At 42.9% G+C, this 19,613-nt stretch overlaps 1 protein-coding gene across 2 annotated transcripts in view; it reads right to left on the reverse strand.

Annotated features, from left to right (window-relative positions):
* Positions 1–19,613, reverse strand: part of LOC126469924 (uncharacterized) — a 573,978-nt gene that overhangs the window by 24,279 nt on the left and 530,086 nt on the right. For both annotated transcript variants that reach the window (XM_050097321.1, XM_050097320.1), the window contains exons 13-14: positions 3,318–3,462; positions 1,558–1,641 (exon numbers count right to left, since the gene is read on the reverse strand). In XM_050097321.1, the coding sequence (XP_049953278.1) occupies positions 1,558–1,641; positions 3,318–3,462 (229 nt within the window). The remainder of the gene's footprint in view (positions 1–1,557; positions 1,642–3,317; positions 3,463–19,613) is intronic.

The following is a 19,613-nucleotide window of genomic DNA, read 5'->3' on the forward strand; positions in this document are numbered from 1 at the left end:
TCATCCAAAACAGTTTCATCACCTGATATTGTAACATAGTCCCTCCTTTCAATCATTGTATGAATGTCGATAAAACAGATATTGAGATAACTGATCATGGAAAAGAATAGCACCTACAATCGCTTGATAGTGGAGAGACCTAGGAACCAGATGAGATACTTATAAGATTCTATGAAGATTATGCAACACAACCTATTCCCCTGTAGCAGCAGTTTATTGTAGATCAGTGGAGCAATGAAGAGTACCCAGCGAATGGAAAACACACTGGTCATTCCAGTTTTGAAGAAGGGCAGTAGGACAGATGCACACAATTATACACCTACATTGTTAATGTCAGTCTGTTTTCAAACTTTGAAACATGTTTTATGTTTAAGAATCATGACTTTTTGGATAGCAAAAATCTCCTCTATTAAAATCAACACTGATCTTGTGAAACTCAACTTGCTCTGTTCCTCCACGAGATCCCTACTGTCCATACAACAGCACTCACGTGGATGCTGTGTTCCTTTACTTCAAGAAGGCGTTCGGCACTGTCCTACACGGCCATTTAGTGAAAAAATTATGGTCTTAACAAGAACTGGATTAGATTTGTGACTGGATTGAAGACAGGCAGAACTGAACACATCACTCTTAATAGAACAAAATCAACAACTGTAAAGGTAATTTCCACAGTACCCCAAGGAAGTGTTATAGGACCATTACTGTTTACATTCTATATGAAGGATCTTAGAGTAGCATGGAGAGCTGCATCAAACCAGTCTCAGGACTGAAGACCACAACAACAACAACAACAACAACAACAACAACAACAACGAAGGATCTAATGGAAAGTGTTGGTTGCTCCTCAGGACTGTTCACAGATGATACAGTTGTGTGTACGAAAGTATCAATGCCAAGTGACAGTATCCATTTGCAGAATGACTTTCAGAGGACTGATGAATGGTACAGGCTGACAGTTAAACATGAACGTAAATAAATTAACATATTGTGTATTCATAGGGAAAGAAAGTCACTACTGCACAACTACACTACTGATGAGAAATGCTGGAAACATTACCTACCGTAAAATATCTGCCGTACTTATCCAGCATGACTCAAAGTGAAATAGTCACATGAAACCAATAGCAGGGGAAGATGACGCCAGATTGATAGGAAGTATCTTAAGAAAATCTAACTGATACATGAAAGAAGTGGCTTAAAAGGCACTTGTTCCACCAGTTATCAAGTGTTATTCATCAATATGGGTTCCTTACCAGTGAGGGAGAGGGACGGACACGGACACAGTGACACTGCTTCCTCTCTAAACTGATTTACACTGTGCTCTGTTCACTGGGTTACTTTAAAATGAGTAATCTATAAATAACATTTAATGTGCAAGAATGATTTTTTTCTCCCAATTCTCCATTTACAAAATATCGAAAATTATTCACTGCTATCTCCATTCTCCTTTAGTGGCATCAGTCTAGAGCATGATCGATTCCCATGCTGTGTTTAGTGTTCTAACAAATTTTAATTATCTTAATAGCTTGGAAACACAAATATACATTTAAAACTTACTTTGTCACTGCCCAGTACACAGTCATCTGCCAGATGTTGTACACACAGTACAACATTGCAGCCCAATCCAATGTAGTGAGCAGCCTGCAAGAAACTTCTAATTAACAACCCAAATTGATCTTGCTGGTACCACTATCACTACCAAATAACAACCAAATAACAACTATTGTCTACAGCACACACACACACACACACACACACACACACACATTTCATTAATATACTCCCTTAGAAACATGAGAAAAATGTTGTTTAGTCATTCTTACAACAAGTTTTAATGCCTTTGTCAAATGGAAACCAATTTCAATTTATATGTAACTCAATTTGATATCAGTAGTCCAGAAACCAGTTCTTCACAATATGGAGAAATTACAATCAAATACAAATAAATACAAATACAAATGTTTTATTCCACCTTTGAGCATATTTACATGCAATTGGTGTCATCAGTGTTAACACAATAGTAATAATATAAACTACAACAAATGTCATTAACTACAATATAATAATCCAAGATGGATGAATACATATTTATGCAAATGTCAATAAAAACAAGAAGTTTCCTAATAGATCAGTTACAAGATAAATGAACTACATAGTTGAGTGAATGACAAATAAATAAACAGATAATTAATCTTGAGTACATGAAACAGTAATAATATAGTTCCACACTGTGACATGTGTACAGTTTGCAGTTAATTTATTGTTGATTCTCATAAGGAAAGTGGGTCATTTGCCACATACTCTTAGAACTCTTGAGCAGAGTAAATTTCTTTAGTTCTCATCCACCTTGAAATACTTAGTTTTAAATTTATTTACTGGCTCTGTGTAGACATTTTCAGGTAATTTGTTGAAGTAGACAGGACCAAGATATTTTTAACACTTCTGTGTCTTTGCAAGCCTAGAATTGGCATATTAACCGTATGTCCACTCCTTATGTTATGGTTATGAACTGTCCTCAAGTCAAATTTACTCAGATTCTCTTTCATGAAGACAAGACAGTTGTAAATATACAACTGTGTGGGTATCCCAGCTGAGCATTCAAACCGAATACAATAGCTTTCAGTCTCACTATCATTCTCCTGCAGTGCATTTGCTTCAGACCAAGTAGTGTACCTCTCCATTTCTGCTGCCATGCTGTGTTGCACATTTTCAAGGTTGGTATCACATGTGATGAGTGTCGTGTCATCAGCATATAGCACTGCATCACATGGTACAACTGCAGGTAAATCATTTATATAAATAATGAAAAGGAAAGGTCAAAGAAGAGATCCTTGAGGTATACTCTTCACAACTGGGAGACATTCTGATGCTTGATTATTTACCTTAACTGACTGTTTTCTATTGTCCAAGTAAGCCTGAAGCAATTATAATTTCCTGTTTTGGCAACATTATGGCTGCAGCTTCAAATTTTGCTTCTATGCACATTGCACTTACATCTATAACTTCGTAGATTAAGTTGACACTATTTTTAATATATACAGATACATTGCCATGTCAAATAACCAAAAGCATAAGTGTACTGTTAATACACATTATGTATGTGTGTTTTTGGGGTTTATGTGCACTCAATGGTGAAGTTATCAGTGCCCAATACACTGCGTAATGTGTTTCAAAGATTGCTATAGGAACAGGTCCAGTTTATAAAACACAATGGAAAATCCTTTTACCAAAATTTTCATACGTGTTATTATCCAACAGCACGACTGAATTAAATTAGCAACAACCACAAAGATCTACAAGAATGTATGTATACATACCACAGCCATAGCAGCAACAGAACGCGAGGTATTTGAAATTATGAACAAAAGAACGTAACTGTTGTCCATAGCAGCTGCCTCCAAAGGAATAAGTCTTTTACTCCACTGACCAACTTTAGGGTTGTGGTATGTTAAGCCATTCTTTCTGTAACATTAACATAAAATAATAATAATAATAATAATAAAGTGCATAACATGTTACACAATTTATTACAGAAAAAATTAGCCACATTAATTGACAATTTTTATTGTTCTTCATATTCTTTAAATATTCGTACTACTCTCACAAAACCTGAGTTACATATTTAGTTCAGCAAGGACAAGAAATTTCAGATCGAGTCTACATATGCACAATCTGACTTCAGTGTCGTGTAAAACCTGCCTCTTCACTATCTGAATAGCTGTAAATATGTTCACAATTAGTGGGAAGTTAGTTATAACTGATTCTTATGTTAACAGGAAAGTAACTGTTTTAATTAGTGTTTTTTCCACGCTGCTTTATCGAATTTATTATCTTTTTAAGCAACATTTCAACTTAGATCCTAAGTCTGAAACTTAAGTAGATGTGCAAGTCTGAGGAACTGTTAGTAAGTTTAACAATGCTACCCCCGCCCCTAACCACCACCACCACCTCCTACTACTACTACTACTACTACTACTACTACCACCACCACCATCACCAATTGAAACACCTCTTAAATTTAGTTTCATTTATGTACTACAGGACCAATAAAAACTTTGTCACATATTCTCATTAGTTACTTTTTCTCAGTATTTGTCTTAAGCCATCAAAAAGGGACCATAATGATACCTTATTTCCTGTTGTTTTTAGCCTTCACTTCACTCTTTACATTCTCCCATTTTTAATTAGGCATATCAGATTGTATCGTTGATATCTTTCACTGTAATAATTTTCCCCGTTTGAGAAACTGTGTTGCCATTTCATACACCAATGGCATAAAATGATTGCAGTACAAGATTAAAGTTTTAGTGTCATGCACATAATGAAGTCTGGCTATGAGGTGCTTGGTAATACAGAACTTTAGGGAAACATTCAGGCATATTCTGTAAATACTGCTCCCCAAACTTAATAATTGTGAACAATTTTTTCCATGATATGATGATTGCAGTAAAGTGATTGTTGCCCCTTGTGAATTCCTTTTTCCATCCCTGATTCGCAATTTCAGAAAGTGACTATGAACAGTATGTTTTCATCAATGATTTCATACTTAAGTTGGCAATTGATTCCTCATATATACAGATCTTAGACAACATTTGTTGTATTGTACTGGAATGTTACTTCAAAATTTCTGCCATTACAAACTATTTTTATGAAGTAAATTTCTTTGTGGGAAACATTGTACTTGATTAGATTAGATTAGTTTTTTGTTCCATAGATCCGTGCTGAGGAGATCCTCGTGGATGTAGAACATGTCAATTTTTTATTTTTATTTTGATTTTTTTAAGCTGAAATAACAATACTAATAGTATGAATACATACAATACATCATTTGTTTCTATTAAAAAATTTGTCAATTGAGTAGAAGGACTACTGAGGTTATCATGGGATAGTGTCACAATAAGTATTTGTCACAAGATGTTCAGCATTGAATCAACCCCAGCATAAAGCAATGATTTATAATGTATAATGTAACTGGCCAGATGAGAAAGCTAAATAAAATACCCAATACCAGATTCATATAGAAGCAGGTGATACACTTTTCAAATTAAATATGTGATACACTGTATTTTATAATGACACTGTACATATGACTTTCTTTCTGTAACACATATTAATCATTATTTAATAACATACAGAAGGTAAAGTTCATCATCTTATTTCATATGAACAATTACAAAGCTACACAGAGTGAAACTTTGATTCAGACAGTTTAGTAGTTTCAGATCCAGGAAGAAAAAAAAATGTTTATGTAATGTAATTTTTATGTAAAATACAGAAATTTATACCATAATAGTGTCTGGAAAGCAACAAGGTCTATCATTCAAAATTCAAACATTTCAAATATTCACAACCTTTGACATGACTTTAAAGATCTGTATATGTACGAATTATTAATACTTTGACATTGGAATGTTTATAAATGAAAGCAATAAAAATTGTAGATTTATCCACAGTTTGTATACTTCTTATATCACTGTCTGTTTTTATACAGCAGCAATTATTATGTAATAAAGTAAGATTATTTCAGATAATCATCTTGTGGTGTTGTAGTTGTCACGATTTCAGATGTTTTTGTTATCCACATGGAACATGTTATCACACTTAAAACTTTACAAATACTTGTCATTGAAAATCTCTATATTTAAAAATGGCAGTAACAAATAATTTATCTGTGACAATTATGAAAGTATTTGAAGAACAACACTAGGTGCACTTAGAGTGCCAATCAATTGCAGTTTGTAAGTTAAGATGTAATTCTTCTATCAGTTGTGAACCAACTTTAAGACATTGACCATTATTGTTTTTGACAAAAATGTGCATCTGAAAAAAAAAAAAATTGTTTCTTTCATTCCATAGTCTGCATTATGACCCGAACCTCTTGCAGACCCAAGCTGATGTGTTATTTTCAACAACTAGCTAGGTATTTTATAAATTCTGCATACTAGTCCTATATTAACATTACATGCTGAAATTTTTTTTAAGTTAATGGCACTGTTGCAGCTGTATAATTAGCCGTAGAGAGGAGGTATGCCAAGTGTTAAAAGGTGTGCTACTTCAATAATGTATTCTTTATCCTTATGCAAGCCACAGTGAGATCTGTCACATGTAAATTGAATTAACACTCTTGAAGTAGCAGAGAACTTCCAAAACTGATTAAATGTGACCATGCCCCAAATATTTTACAGTTCATCTGCATTGCTGAGTAGAACTAGCCTCAGAATATTTCTTCACGAAAATGTTCCGCAGACACAAGCTTACGGATTAGGTGCCTGGTCCTTCAAGATGCTCTTTTAGCTCTTATGCAGCTATAATTGCACTCTTTGGAAAAAAAAATTATGCCAGGGCATTGGTTGGTGAGTAAATTTTTTCAACAAATTTCATTCACAAGTTACTGATGTAATAACAAAGTATCAAGACAAAAATTCTCATGGTGCTACTGTATTTCTGATTGCACTATATTTCCTTTATCTAGAAGAGTAAATTATTTGGCACAGTATTTTAGAACATTATCTTACCAATCCCAATCCAGTCTACCAATATTACTGCTAAAAGGAATAAATGTGGCAAGGAAGTTAGTGGAGCTGTAAATTTTTGTACAGTGGTAGGTGGGACCATCACAAACACCATACCAGAAGTCCCCACCTGTGGGGGTAGGGACACATTTGAAGGTGCAGATGTGAGTTACTAACACTACTAATGCAAGAAACAGATATGGACAGAATCTACGTAAATCTCTGCACACTGTTATATACTGCTATATGGGAAATTGATTTTCAGTTGTCCTGCATATAGCAGCTATAGCATTCTTCCAGGAAAGTCGCACCACGAGAGCTGCTTGCTTTTCATTTTGGAGAAAGACTATGCTTTCCCAGCTCTTCATGTCCAGTTCTGTCAAGTGAGGAGACAAAATTTCTTCACTAATCTCTTGTTTATAAAGTTCAGTTTTTTTAGTTTATTAAATGAGTAGTTATCTTCACCTGTTAAGTGAGCTATTATGTAAAAACGTTCAACAGCTGGAGCTGTCAACTGGCTACATCCTCAGTTCATCCAACTTCTGAAGAGGCCCACAGGCTTAGATTGTCTTCTCCAACAACAAAGGTAGGTTAGCTAGGAGTTATGGAACTTCAGATATATCAACGTAAGTCAATTCATTACAGCTGACAACTTTTCTAGACTTGAACATAATAAGTCCCATTCCATCAGACATATTCGAACACACCTTGGGAGGGGGGGGGGGGGGAGGGAGGGAGGGAGGGAGGGAGGGAGAGAGAGAGAGAGAGAGAGAGAGAGAGAGAGAGAGAGAGAGAGAGAGAGAGAGAGAAGGGAAGGGGCATACTGGTACAGTCACCCAACAAAGTATTGGCCATGCCCAACAGTGCCCAACTTCGATGATCTAATGGGAACCGAAGTATCGACCTCAGAGCAGCTGTTGACACTGAGTCCACTTGGTGCAGCCAACTCTACAAGTGCCAGCAATTCCTGAAGGGAAGAGGTTTACGCAGTGCACCAGTAACAGAAGTAATGGTGAGAGACAGGCAGTAACTTTCTGCTTATTCATTAAATCCCCACCAAGTGACTGCAACACAATTAGATGGCTCTACAATATACTGCCAATGACAGACTGCAGCTAGGTTCTTCATTCACAAAATCAATTCCTGTCATACCAATACCACACAGGTTACAGACATCATCACACTACAAATTATACACTTCTCAGTCTTTAGTTATAGTAATATATTTTACATAAAAGTTCACTTAAAAACTGCAAATAAGTACTCATTTAATAAACTGAAAATAACTCCACTTTATAAACATGAGGTCAGTTAAGTTATTTAGTCTACTCCCATTAGAAGACTGGACAGGAAATCCTGGGGGAGGTATAATCAGTCTGCAAAATGAAAAGAGAACACTGCTAAAAGTGGGGGCAGTTTCCTTTCACAGAAAAATGCTACAATTGTGCTGTAGTACGATTAAGAATAAATTTCTCTCCTAGCAGTGCAGAACATTGAGAAGAGATTCACACAGAACCTGTCCACATGCAGCTGTTGCATTAGTATTCTTTGTAACTCATGGAAACTATCAGTATTAGGCTGGTGCATAAGTTTGTAACATTTTTGTTACATGTGTCTGTATTCCAGTTGCTACAGGTTTGATTATTGATTGTCCTTTTTTATTTGTTTATCTGGGTTTATATATTGTCATTTTGTCATTTGGGGATAGTGAGGGAAGCTATAGACACTAGAAATGAGTGCCAAGTGGAGAAATCTTAACATTTCCAACACATTCTTCTGTTCGAGTTCAATAGGGCAGTGACAGTAATGGAGGCAGCTAGAAACATCTGCAACATGTATGGGGATAATGCCATTGGACACAGCACAGAAAGAACAGGATTTTCTCATTGTAAGGAGGATGTTTTGACATTAGTAACTGCATATTCAGGAAGACCTGCCGGGTCTGATGATGATTGTTTAAACTCATTAATCCACAATGGTCCACATCAGTGTACCCAAGAACTGGCAAATGTGTAACTGTGATCATTCCACCATTGTGTGAAATTTGCATGCAATGGGGAAGGTTGGGTGTGCAGGTACCACATGCTCCAAGCCAAAATCACAAAAATCAACAGGTGGCCATATGTGGAACTCTGCTTGCTTGTGATCAACTTATCATCTATCATTACTGGTGATGAGAAATGGTGGCTGTGTGAAGATAAGGAAAAGACAGGAAAGGTTGAGCTCAAACAAAGTAGCAGCTCCCTGTACAAAGACATTCATGCATCCACAAAAGATATTGTTATGCATCTGGTGGAACAGTGATGGTATGATGTACTATGAACTGCTTCCCTGTAGTGTAATCATCACTGCTGATATTTATTGTCAATGACTTAGACATCCTGCAGGTGCAATCCATGAACAATGACCAGGAAGACTGCAGGAAGTGATGCTACTCCATGATAACAGCCACTCAGATTCTGCTAGACTGACAAAAAACACTGCACAGGGGTTGGGTTAGGAAGTCATCCTACATTCATTCACCTTATTCACCTGATCTTGAACCCTCAGATTTTTCACCTTTTCCACTCTCTATGAAACAACCTTCAAGGAACTTCTTTTCCATATGAAAATGTGCTCCAAATATGGCTCAACAAGTTCTTCATCTCAAGACAGTGTGATTTCTACAGTTCCAGAACCAAAAAGTAATTCTAACACTGGCAGATTGTTCTAAATAGTGAAGAAGAACACATTACTGATGACTGAAGTCTCTATTAGGTGTATCTTTTGTGTTTATTAAACTTATGGAAAAAATGCTACAAAGCCTTGCAGCAACCCAACACTAAAGAAAAAAATTACTGTAACTTTTTTGTAGGAATCATCATCATCATCATCATCATCATCATCATCATCATCATCATCATCATCATCATCATCATCATCATCTAAGACTGATTATGCCTTTCAGCATTCAGTCTGGAGCATAGTCCCCCTTATAAAATTCCTACATGATCCCCTATTCAGTGCTAACATTGGTGCCTCTTCTGATGTTAAGCCTATTACTTCAAAATCATTCTTAACCGAATCCACGTACCTTCTCCTTAGTCTACCCCGACTCCTCCTACCCTCTACTGCTGAACCCATGAGTCTCTTGGGTAACTTTGCTTCTCCCATGCGTGTAACATGCCCCACCATCTAAGCCTGTTTGCCCTGACTGCTACATCTACAAAGTTCATTCCCAGTTTTTCTTTGATTTCCTCATTGTGGACACCCTCCTGCCATTGTTCCCATCTACTAGTATCTGCAATCATCCTAGCTACTCTCACATCCGTAACCTCAACCTTATTGATAAGGTAACCTGAATCCACCCAGCTTTCGCTCCCATTCAACAAAGTTGGTCTAATGATTGAACGGTGCACAGATAACTTAGTCTTGGTACTGACTTCCTTCTTGCAGAAGAGAGTAGATCGTAGCCGAGTGCTCACTGCATTAGCTTTGCTACACCTCGCTTCCAGTTCTTTCACTATGTTGCCATCCTGTGAGAATATGCATCCTAAGTACTTGAAACCGTCCACCTGTTCTAACTTTGTTCCTCCTACTTGGCACTTAATCCATTTATATCTCTTTCCCACTGACATTACTTTCGTTTTGGAGATGCTAATCTTCATACCACAGTCCTTACATTTCTGATCTAGCTCTGAAATATTACTTTGCAAACTTTCAATCGAATCTGCCATCACAACTAAGTCATCCGCATATGCGAGATTGCTTATTTTGTGTTCACATATCTTAATCTCACCCAGCCAGTCTACTGTTTTCAACATATGCTCCATAAATAATATGAACAACAGTGGAGACAGGTTGCAGCCTTGTCTTACCCCTGAAACTACTCTGAACCATAAACTCAGTTTACTATCAACTCTAACTGCTGCCTGACTATCCATGTAAAGACCTTTAACTGCTTGCAAAAGTTTGCCTCCTGTTCCATAATCTCTTAGAACAGACAATAACTTCCTCCTAGGAAGCCGGCCATATGGCTCTTCTAGATCTATAAAGCATAGATACAATTCCCTGTTCCACTCTTAACACTTTTCCATTATTTGCCGTAAGCTAAAGATCTGGTCTTGACAACCTCTAAGAGGCCTAAACCCACACTGATTTTCATCCAATTTGTCCTCAACTAATACTCACACTTTCCTTTCAACAATACCTGAGAAGATTTTACCCACAATGCTGATTAAAGAGATACCTCTGTAGTTGTTACAATCTTTTCTGTTTCCATGTTTAAAGATTGGTGTGATTACTGACTTTGTCCAGCCTGGTGGAACCTGTCCCGACTCCCAGGCCATTTCAATTATCCTGTGTAGCCATTTAAGACCTGACATTCCACTGTATTTGATGAGTTCCGACTTAATTTCATCCACCCCAGCTGCTTTATTGCACTGCAATCTATTGACCATTTTCTCCACTTCCTCAAATGTCATCCTATTTCCATCATCATTCCTATCCCATTGTACCTCGAAATCTGAAACATTACCGATTGTATTTTCACCTACATTGAGCAACTCTTCAAAATATTCTCTCCCTCTGCCCAAGGTTGGTTGGTTTGTGGGATTAAAGGGACCAGACTGCTACGGTCATCGGTCCCTTTTTCCAAAAAATTAAAACCACCCAAAGAGAATAAAAACGAACAGCAGGAAAGACGTCAGATGACACAGGACAAGAAATACTCCGACAGAGATCAGACAAAACAAATTACAATCACACAGAGTGTGACGGTGGTTGGCCGACCATAGAGAGAGAAAAAAAAAGGAAAAGCCAACCACCGAGAACACATTAAAAACTCAGTTTAAAAAAGGAGGCCAAAAGCCAGAATCAACACTAAAAAACACAAACACACTCAGATTAAATGATAAAAACCCCCTGACCGAATAAAACGCAAAACTAAGCCAGCCATAGCAGGGTCATCTGTTAAAAGGGCAGGGAGCATGTCAGGCAGTGCAAACGTCTGCCTGAGCACAGCTAAAAGCGTACACTCCAAAAAAATGTGGACCACAGATAAAAAGGAGCCGCAGCGACACAGAGGTGGGTCCTCACAGCGCAATAAGTGGCCGTGCGTCAGCCGAGTGTGCCCAATGTGCAGCCGGCAGAGGACAACAGACTCCTGGCAGAGGACCCGAATGGACGACCGCCACACAGTCGTCGTCGCCTTGATAGGGCGAAGTCTGTTGGACATGGGCAGATTGCACCATTCAGTGTCCCATAAATCGAAAAGTTTTTGGTGTAAGATTGCCCGCAAATTAGTCACCGGGAGGCCAATCTCCAGAGGTGGTTTACTGGTGGCCTCTTTCGCTAGGCGGTCAACATTTTCATTGCTGGGTATCCCAACATGACCGGGGGTCCACACAGAGACCACAGAGCGGCCGCAACGTGCAAGAGTATGCAGGGATCCTGGATAGCCATCACCAGACGGGAACAAGGGAAACACTGGTCGAGAGCTCGTAAACTGCTCAGGGAATCGCTACAGATAACGAAGGACTCACCTGAGCAAGAGCGGATATACTCTAGAGAACGAAAGATGGTGACCAGCTCAGCAGTGAAAACGCTGCAGCCAGCCGCCAATGAACGTTGTTCGGAATGGTCCCCCAGAGTTAGAGCAAAACCAACACGACCAGAAACCATCGAACAGTCAGTGTAAACAAAGCCAGAGCCCTGATATGTGGCGAGAATGGAGTAAAAGCAGCGTCGGAAGGCCTCCGGAGGGACTGAGTCCTTCCGGCTCTGTGCCAAGTCGAGCCGAAGGCAAGGGCGGGGCACACACCACGGGGGTGTACGCAGAGGGGCCCGGAAAGGAGGTGGAACTGGGAAAACTCCAAGCCCGGAGAGAAGCTCTCTGACGCGGACCGCAATCGTGCAACCCGATCGGGGCCGACGTTCTGGGAGATGGACGACTGACTGCGGGAACAGGAGACGATAATTTGGGTGCCCAGGGAAGCTACAAACATGGGCAGTATAAGCGGCCAGCAAATGTTGGCGCCGGAACCGCAGTGGAGGGACACCTGCCTCCACTAGTATGCTGTCCACAGGGCTGGTCCGGAAGGCACCAGTGGCAAGTCGTATTCCGCTGTGTAAGATTGGGTCCAGCACCCACAACGCAGACGGGGATGCTGAACCATAAGCCAGGCTTCCATAATCCAGACGAGACTGGATTAATGCCTGGTAGAGCCGTAACAGGGTAGATCGGTCAGCGCCCCAGCTGGTGTGGCTCAAGCATCGCAGAGCATTTAGATGCCACCAACACGCCTGTTTAAGCTGCTGAATATGAGGCAGCCAAGTCAACCGGGCATCAAAAACCACACCCAAAAACCTATGCGACTCTACCACAGTAAGAACTTCGCCGTCAAGATAAAGCCGCGGCTCCGGGTGAACAGTGCGTCGCCGGCAGAAATGCATAACGCAGGTACAGCCCAAGACTGCGCCTTACGGATAGCACCCTGTAGCTGACGTTCAGCAGCTGCAATGCCACTAGAGCTGTAGTGAAGGCAGAAGTCGTCAGCATACAGGGAAGCAGGGACAGAATTTCCCACCGCTGCAGCGAGGCCGTTTATGGCAATTAAAAACAGGCAGACACTGAGGACAGATCCCTGTGGTACCCCATTCTCCTGGACTCTGGAGGAACTACGGGAGGCCGCGACTTGCACGTGGAAGGTACGATACGACAGAAAATTGCAGATAAAGATTGGCTGAGGGCCCCGAAGACCCCATCCATGAAGTGTAGAAAGGATGCGATTACGCCATGTTGTATCGTACGCCTTCCGCATGTCGAAAAAGACAGCGACCAGGTGCTGACAGCGCGCAAAGGCAGTACGGATGGCCGACTCCAGTCTCACCAGATTGTCGGTGGTGGAGCGGCCTTTACGGAACCCACCCTGAGACGGAACCAGAAGGCCCCGAGACTGCAGTACCCAGTTCAACCACCGGCTCACCATCTGTTCAAGGAACTTGCAAAGAATGTTGGTGAGGCTAATGGGACGGTAGCTGTCCACCTCCAAACGGTTCTTGCCTGGTTTTAGAATGGGGATAACAATACTTTCCCGCCATTGCGACGGAAACTTAGCCTCGACCCAAATACAGTTGTAAAGGTCAAGAAGCCATCGCTGGCAGTCCACTGAAAGGTGTTTCAGCATCTGTGGATGCTATCTGGCCCAGGAGCGGTATCAGGACAAGCGCCGAGGGCACTGTGAAATTCCCACTCACTGAATGGAACATTGTAGGATTCCGGATGGTGGGTTCGAAAAGGAAGGCTCCGACGTTACATCCACTCTTTAATGGAGCGGAAGGCCAGTGGGTAATGGGAAGAAACGGAACTCAGAGCAAAATGCTCTGCCAAGCTGTTGGCAATTTCGTCGGAGTCTGTACAAACTGCTCCATTTAGTGAGAGCGCAGGGACACTGACAGGGGTCAGATAGCCATAGAGGCGTCGGATTTTGGCCCGCACCTGCGATGGAGAGACATGGAGGCCAATGGTGGACACATACCGCTCCCAGCACTCCTGTTTGCTTTGGCGGATAAGGTGGTGGGCCCGCGTATGCAGCCGTTTGAAGGTGATGAGGTGTTCAATGCAGGGATGTCACTTGTGATGCTGTAGCGCCCGCCGGCGATCTTTAATCGCCTCAGCGATCTCAGGCGACCACCAAGGCACAGTCCTCCTCCAAGGGGACCCAGAAGAACGGGAAATTGAAGATTCTGCGGCAGTAACGAAGACGGTGGTGACCGATTGAACCACCGCATCAATGTCATCATTAGAGAGGCTCAATAGCGGCAGTGGAGGAAAACAAGTCCCAGTCAGCCTTATTCATAGCCCATCTGCTAGGGCGCCCAGAAGAGTGATGCTGTGGCAGTGACAGAAAGATCAGAAAGTGGTCACTACCACATAGATCGTCATGCACTCTCCATTGGACAGACGGTAAGAGGCTAGGGCTGCAGATCGAAAGGTCAATGGCGGAGTATGTGCCATGCGCCACACTGAAGTGTGTGAAGGCACCATCATTTAAAATGGAAAGATCGAGCTGCACCAATACATGCTCAACGGAGGTGCCTCGACCTGTTGCCACTGACCCACCCCACAGAGGGTTATGGGCATTGAAGTCGCCCAGTAACAAGAAAGGTGGTGGCAATTGGGCTATCAGCGCAGCCAGGACATGCTGCGCATCACCACCATCCGGTGGAAGGTAAAGACTGCAGACGGTAACAGCCTGTGGTGTCCACACACGAACAGCAACAGCCTCTAAAGGTGTTTGGAGAGGGACAGAGTCACCGTGCAGAGAGTGAAGGACATAGAGGCAGACGCCACCAGACACCCTTTCATAAGCTGCCTGGTTCTTATAATAACCCCGATAGCCACGAAGGGCGGGAGTTCGCATTGCTGGAAACCAAGCTTCCTGAAGAGCAATGCAGAAGAAAGGGCGAAGGCTGATAAGGTGTCGAAGCTCAGCTAGATGGTGGAAGAAACCGCTGCAGTTCCGCTGGAGGATGATATTGTCCATGGCTGAGAAAGGCGTGAAGGGACTGGGAAGGCAATTTACGCCGCTTGGTCACTCGCTGCCACCGATTCTGTACCCGTGCGAGTGACATCCATGGCGTCTGAGGGACCAACGAGATCAAGGTCCTCAGCGGACGCCAGAATCTCGACCTCATCCTCAGACGCAGAGCTCAAAGGGTGCGGTGGGGTCAGTGCCACCGCAAGTTCTTTGGCCTTAGAGGTCGTGCGCTTGGACTTCTCTCACTGAACCTTGGGTTTCACCGGCTGGGAAGGCTTCACCAAATCAGTCTCTGAAACAGAGGAGGATCACGAAGCCCTACGACCAGCCGCTGGTTGGGACTTATGCCACTGTCGGGCGTCATGCTTCCCACTGGTGGAAGCCTGGGAAGGGAGGGTCCCAAGGGAGTTCATGCGAGTGAGAACAGCCAAAGAATTTAGACACTTCTCCGGCTGAGAAGCGGGGACGGATGTCCCCGATGGGTAGGAGGATGTTGCTCCTGAGGTAGGTGGTGCAGGAGCAACCGGTTGGGTAGAGCCCCCCCACGGGCAAGGGGGCAGGAGGAGTTGTACTGCTCATCGAGCTGGCTGGAAGTCTCGAAACTGATGGGGCTAGCACAGTAGTTGTAGCAGCTGCGTAAGAAGATGTCATTCACACAGGATGTAGTCTGTCATATTTCCTTTTGGCCCCAGTATAGGTCAGCCGGTCCAGGGTCTTATATTCCATGATTTTGCGCTCTTTCTGAAAGACTTTGCAGTCTGGCAAGCAAGGTGAATGTTGCTCTCCGCAGTTGACACAGATGGGAGGAGGGGCACATGGAGTATTGCAGCAGGAAGACATATGGCCGAACTTCCAGCACTGAAAGCACCGCATCGAGGGAGGGATATAGGGGCTTGACGTCATAATGGTAGACCATCACCTTGACCTTCTCCGGTAATGTATCACCCTCGAAGGCCAAGATGAAGCACCGGTAGCAACCTAATTGTCCCTCGGACCCCGATGAACGCGCCGGACGAAATGAACACCTCTACACTCTAAGTTGGCGGGCAGCTCGCCATCAGACTGCAATAGTAGGTCCCTATGGAAAACAACACCCTGGACCATATTTCAACTCTTATGTGGTGTAATGGTAACGTTAACATCCCCCAACTTGTCACAAGCAAGTAACCTGCGTGACTGGGCAGAGGATACCATTTGTATCAGCACTGACCCAGAGCGCATTTTGGACAAGCCCTCCACCTCCCCAAACTTGTCCTCTAAATGCTCGACGAAGAACTGAGGCTTTGTGGATAGAAAAGACTCCCCATCAGCTCTCGTGCAAACTAAGAATCGGGGCGAATAACTGTTACCTCCATGCTGAGACTTGCGCTCCTCCCACGGCGTTGCCAGGGAGGGGAACATTTTCGGATCATACTTCTGAGCATTAAATTGAGCCTGAGAACGCTTAGAGACTGCTGGCGGCTGGCCGCCAGCGAGAGATGACGTACCACGCTTCATTGCGGGTCATCCGCCCTGATGCCACCTACTCCGACCAAGGGCCCTCCCTACAGGCGCCACCCAGCCGCAGCAATAGCCACCTGGCAGGATGGCCATTGCCGGCAGACCTGATGCCCCAGGGAGATGGGTATCTACTCCTCGGCGTATGTGGGGAGTTAACAGCGCAGGCGTCAGTAGAGTGATCCCTGTGTTGTCAGGGGACTACAACCAACAGGGAACATGGCGGCCCCACCACAACGGACTGGCTACCATGCTGGATGTTAGGTGACATGTGGTCCATGGTCACCGTCAGTGCAGAAAGTGGCACTGCACAGCGCAAGGTGGAAAGTGCACGCAGGAACGTATCCATGCCCAGGAGATGGAGAGCGGGCAGGACTGCAATGCAATGACAAAGAAGCTGGCGAAAGGTCTGATCGCAAGATGGACACAATGCACCAAGTAAGGCGCCCTTCCCCAATCGGCTCGCTCTTCGGAAAAATTTTGAGAGATGGAGGTCAAACCCAACAGGGGACCATCACATATGGCCGAAAAGTTTGAGACTCCTTTAATCGCCTCTTACGACAGGCAGGAATACCGCGGGACTATTCTAACCCCCGAACCCGCAGGGGGGCCCTCTGCCCAAGGCATCAACAGAATTCACCAGCAGTTTTCCTGACCTGTCCAAAATACTTGTCATTTCCTTCTTACCTCCCTTTCGAAGACTGCTAATTACACTCCAGAATGGTTTTCCAGCAGCATGACCCAAATTCTCCAACCTGTTTCCAAAGTCTTCCCAAGATTTCTTCTTGGATGCTGCAATTATCTGTTTGGCTTTGTTTCTTTCTTCAACATAACTTTCTCTGTCTACCTGAGTTCTAGTATGTAGCCATTTTTGATACGCCTTCTTTTTGTTTTTACAGGCTGCCTTGACTGTGTCATTCCACCACGCTGTTTGCTTCATCCTACCTTTATACACTACTGTTCCAAGACATTCTTTAGCCACTTCTAGTACTGTGTCCCTGTACCTTGTCCATTCCTTTTCTAATGACTGTAATTGACTACATTCAACTAACTGGTACCTTTCTGAGATCACTGTTATGTACTTGTGCCTGATTTCCTTATCCTGAAATTTCTCCACTCTTACCCTCCTACATATGGACCTGACCTCACCTGCCCTTTCAGCCTCACAATACCAATTTCACTGCAGATTAAATAGTGATCAGTGTCATCAAAGAATCCCCTGAATACATGTGTGTCCCTCACAGCCTTCCTGAATTCCTGATCTGTTATTATATAGTCAATGACAGATCTAGTTCCCCTGCCTTCCCAAGTAGACCAGTGAATGTTCTTACGTTTAGGAAAGGAGTTTGTGATTACTAAGCCCATACTGGCACAGAAATCCAAGAGTTTGTTTCCCGTTCCTGTTAACCTCCATACCCTCTCCAAATTTACCCATAACCTTTTCATACCCTTCTGTTCGATTTCCAATCCTGACATTAAAATCACCCACGAGCAGAACGCTGTCCTTGTCCTTTACTCTAACAACTACATCACTGAGTGCATCATAAAAACTATCCATCTTATCTAGATCTGTCCCTTCACAATGCGAATATACTGACGCAATCCTAATTTTCTTGCTAGACACTGTCAAATCTATCCACATCAGTTGTTCATTTGCATACCTTATTGCAACTACACTGGGATCCATTTCTTTCCTGATGTAAAGCCCTACACCCCATTGTGCTATTCCTGCTTTGACTCGTGACAGGTAGACCTTGTATTCTCCCACTTCCTCTTCTTTCTCACCCCTTACCTGAATGTCACTAACAGCTAAGACGTCCAACCCCATCTTACTTGCAGCCTCTGCCAGGCCTACCTTCTGCCCAGAGTAGCCCCCATTGATATTAATAGCTCCCCATCTCGTTAGCATTTGTCTGCTGAGTCGTATCTTAGGAGTCCCTGGTTTGTCACTTAGAGCTGGGACTCCCATCACCTGCAAAGGTCCGAGGCATTTTGCTCTGATTATTGCAAGCATCATATTTACAGTACCAGGGAAGCAGGTTGCTAGCCTTACTTGCCCCGGGTCCCATTGAGTTTTACCCCTACCAGTTGAGGTACTAACCGGTGGATTTGGTAGTCTTTGCCATCTGAGCACAAAGGTGACCATGACTCAGAGTATGTCCGAGATGCCCAGCCTTATTCCAAAGTAACTGGTACCCCGACTGTCAGGACCACTTACTTGGCCACTCATACGTTGCCCGTGGTTCATGAACTAGGACATAACAGGAACCCACACCATGAACCACAGGAAACTTAACACTGTTTAAGTTTTATATTGGGAACATTTTCATTAGTAGTTGTGGTTGTGGTTTTCAAGTTATCCAAGAAAAAATTTAAGAAGTAACCTCTGAACACCCTCCTCCCTTCCCCGCACACTGTCCCTCCTCCCCCAAGCCGACCCTACCACAATGCCCACACCTCACAGGTGTGAATTTTCTCTATATTTTTCATGGTTCTACTGCTTACTGCACAAAAATTTGTGACTACACAAAATTTTTCCATCTACTTGGCCTTTTTTGGTCTTAGTTGATGGTGCCAAAAAAGCAGTATGCACATAAACATATGTATGTATGTATGTAATGTATGTACCATATCTCCTCCTCAACGCTGCACTGATGTGAACCAAATTTGGTCCACAACCACAAAACTTCATGAGGGTGAGAACTGTGAGATTTATAGCCTTTTAGCTCCAATAGGAGCAGAGATATGAGCAAAAAAATGTTTTTTCAGCCTCTGATGTGTAGGATTTCCTGCACAACTGGTGTGTTGTGTTTTAGTACAATTGGTCATCTGTGCCAGCCTGCTTTGTATGGCAGCCTATAGACGAGGCATGGGGAGATGGAAAGGGAGTGGGGGGGGGGGGGAGGAGGAGGAGGAGGAGGAGGAGGAGGAGGAGGAGGAGGAGGAGGACATGGACAGATATGGACTAGTAGACATGTGAGCATGAGGTGAACGGGCAAAAAAGGAGGAGGAGAGTGTGACAGGAAGAGGCAGAGGAAAAGAGGTGGAAAGAGCAGAACAGGAAGAGGTGCAGAGTTTGGAATGT

Source organism: Schistocerca serialis, chromosome 3 (genome assembly GCF_023864345.2).
Source record: "Schistocerca serialis cubense isolate TAMUIC-IGC-003099 chromosome 3, iqSchSeri2.2, whole genome shotgun sequence".
In the NCBI taxonomy this organism is placed as follows: domain Eukaryota; kingdom Metazoa; phylum Arthropoda; class Insecta; order Orthoptera; family Acrididae; genus Schistocerca; species Schistocerca serialis.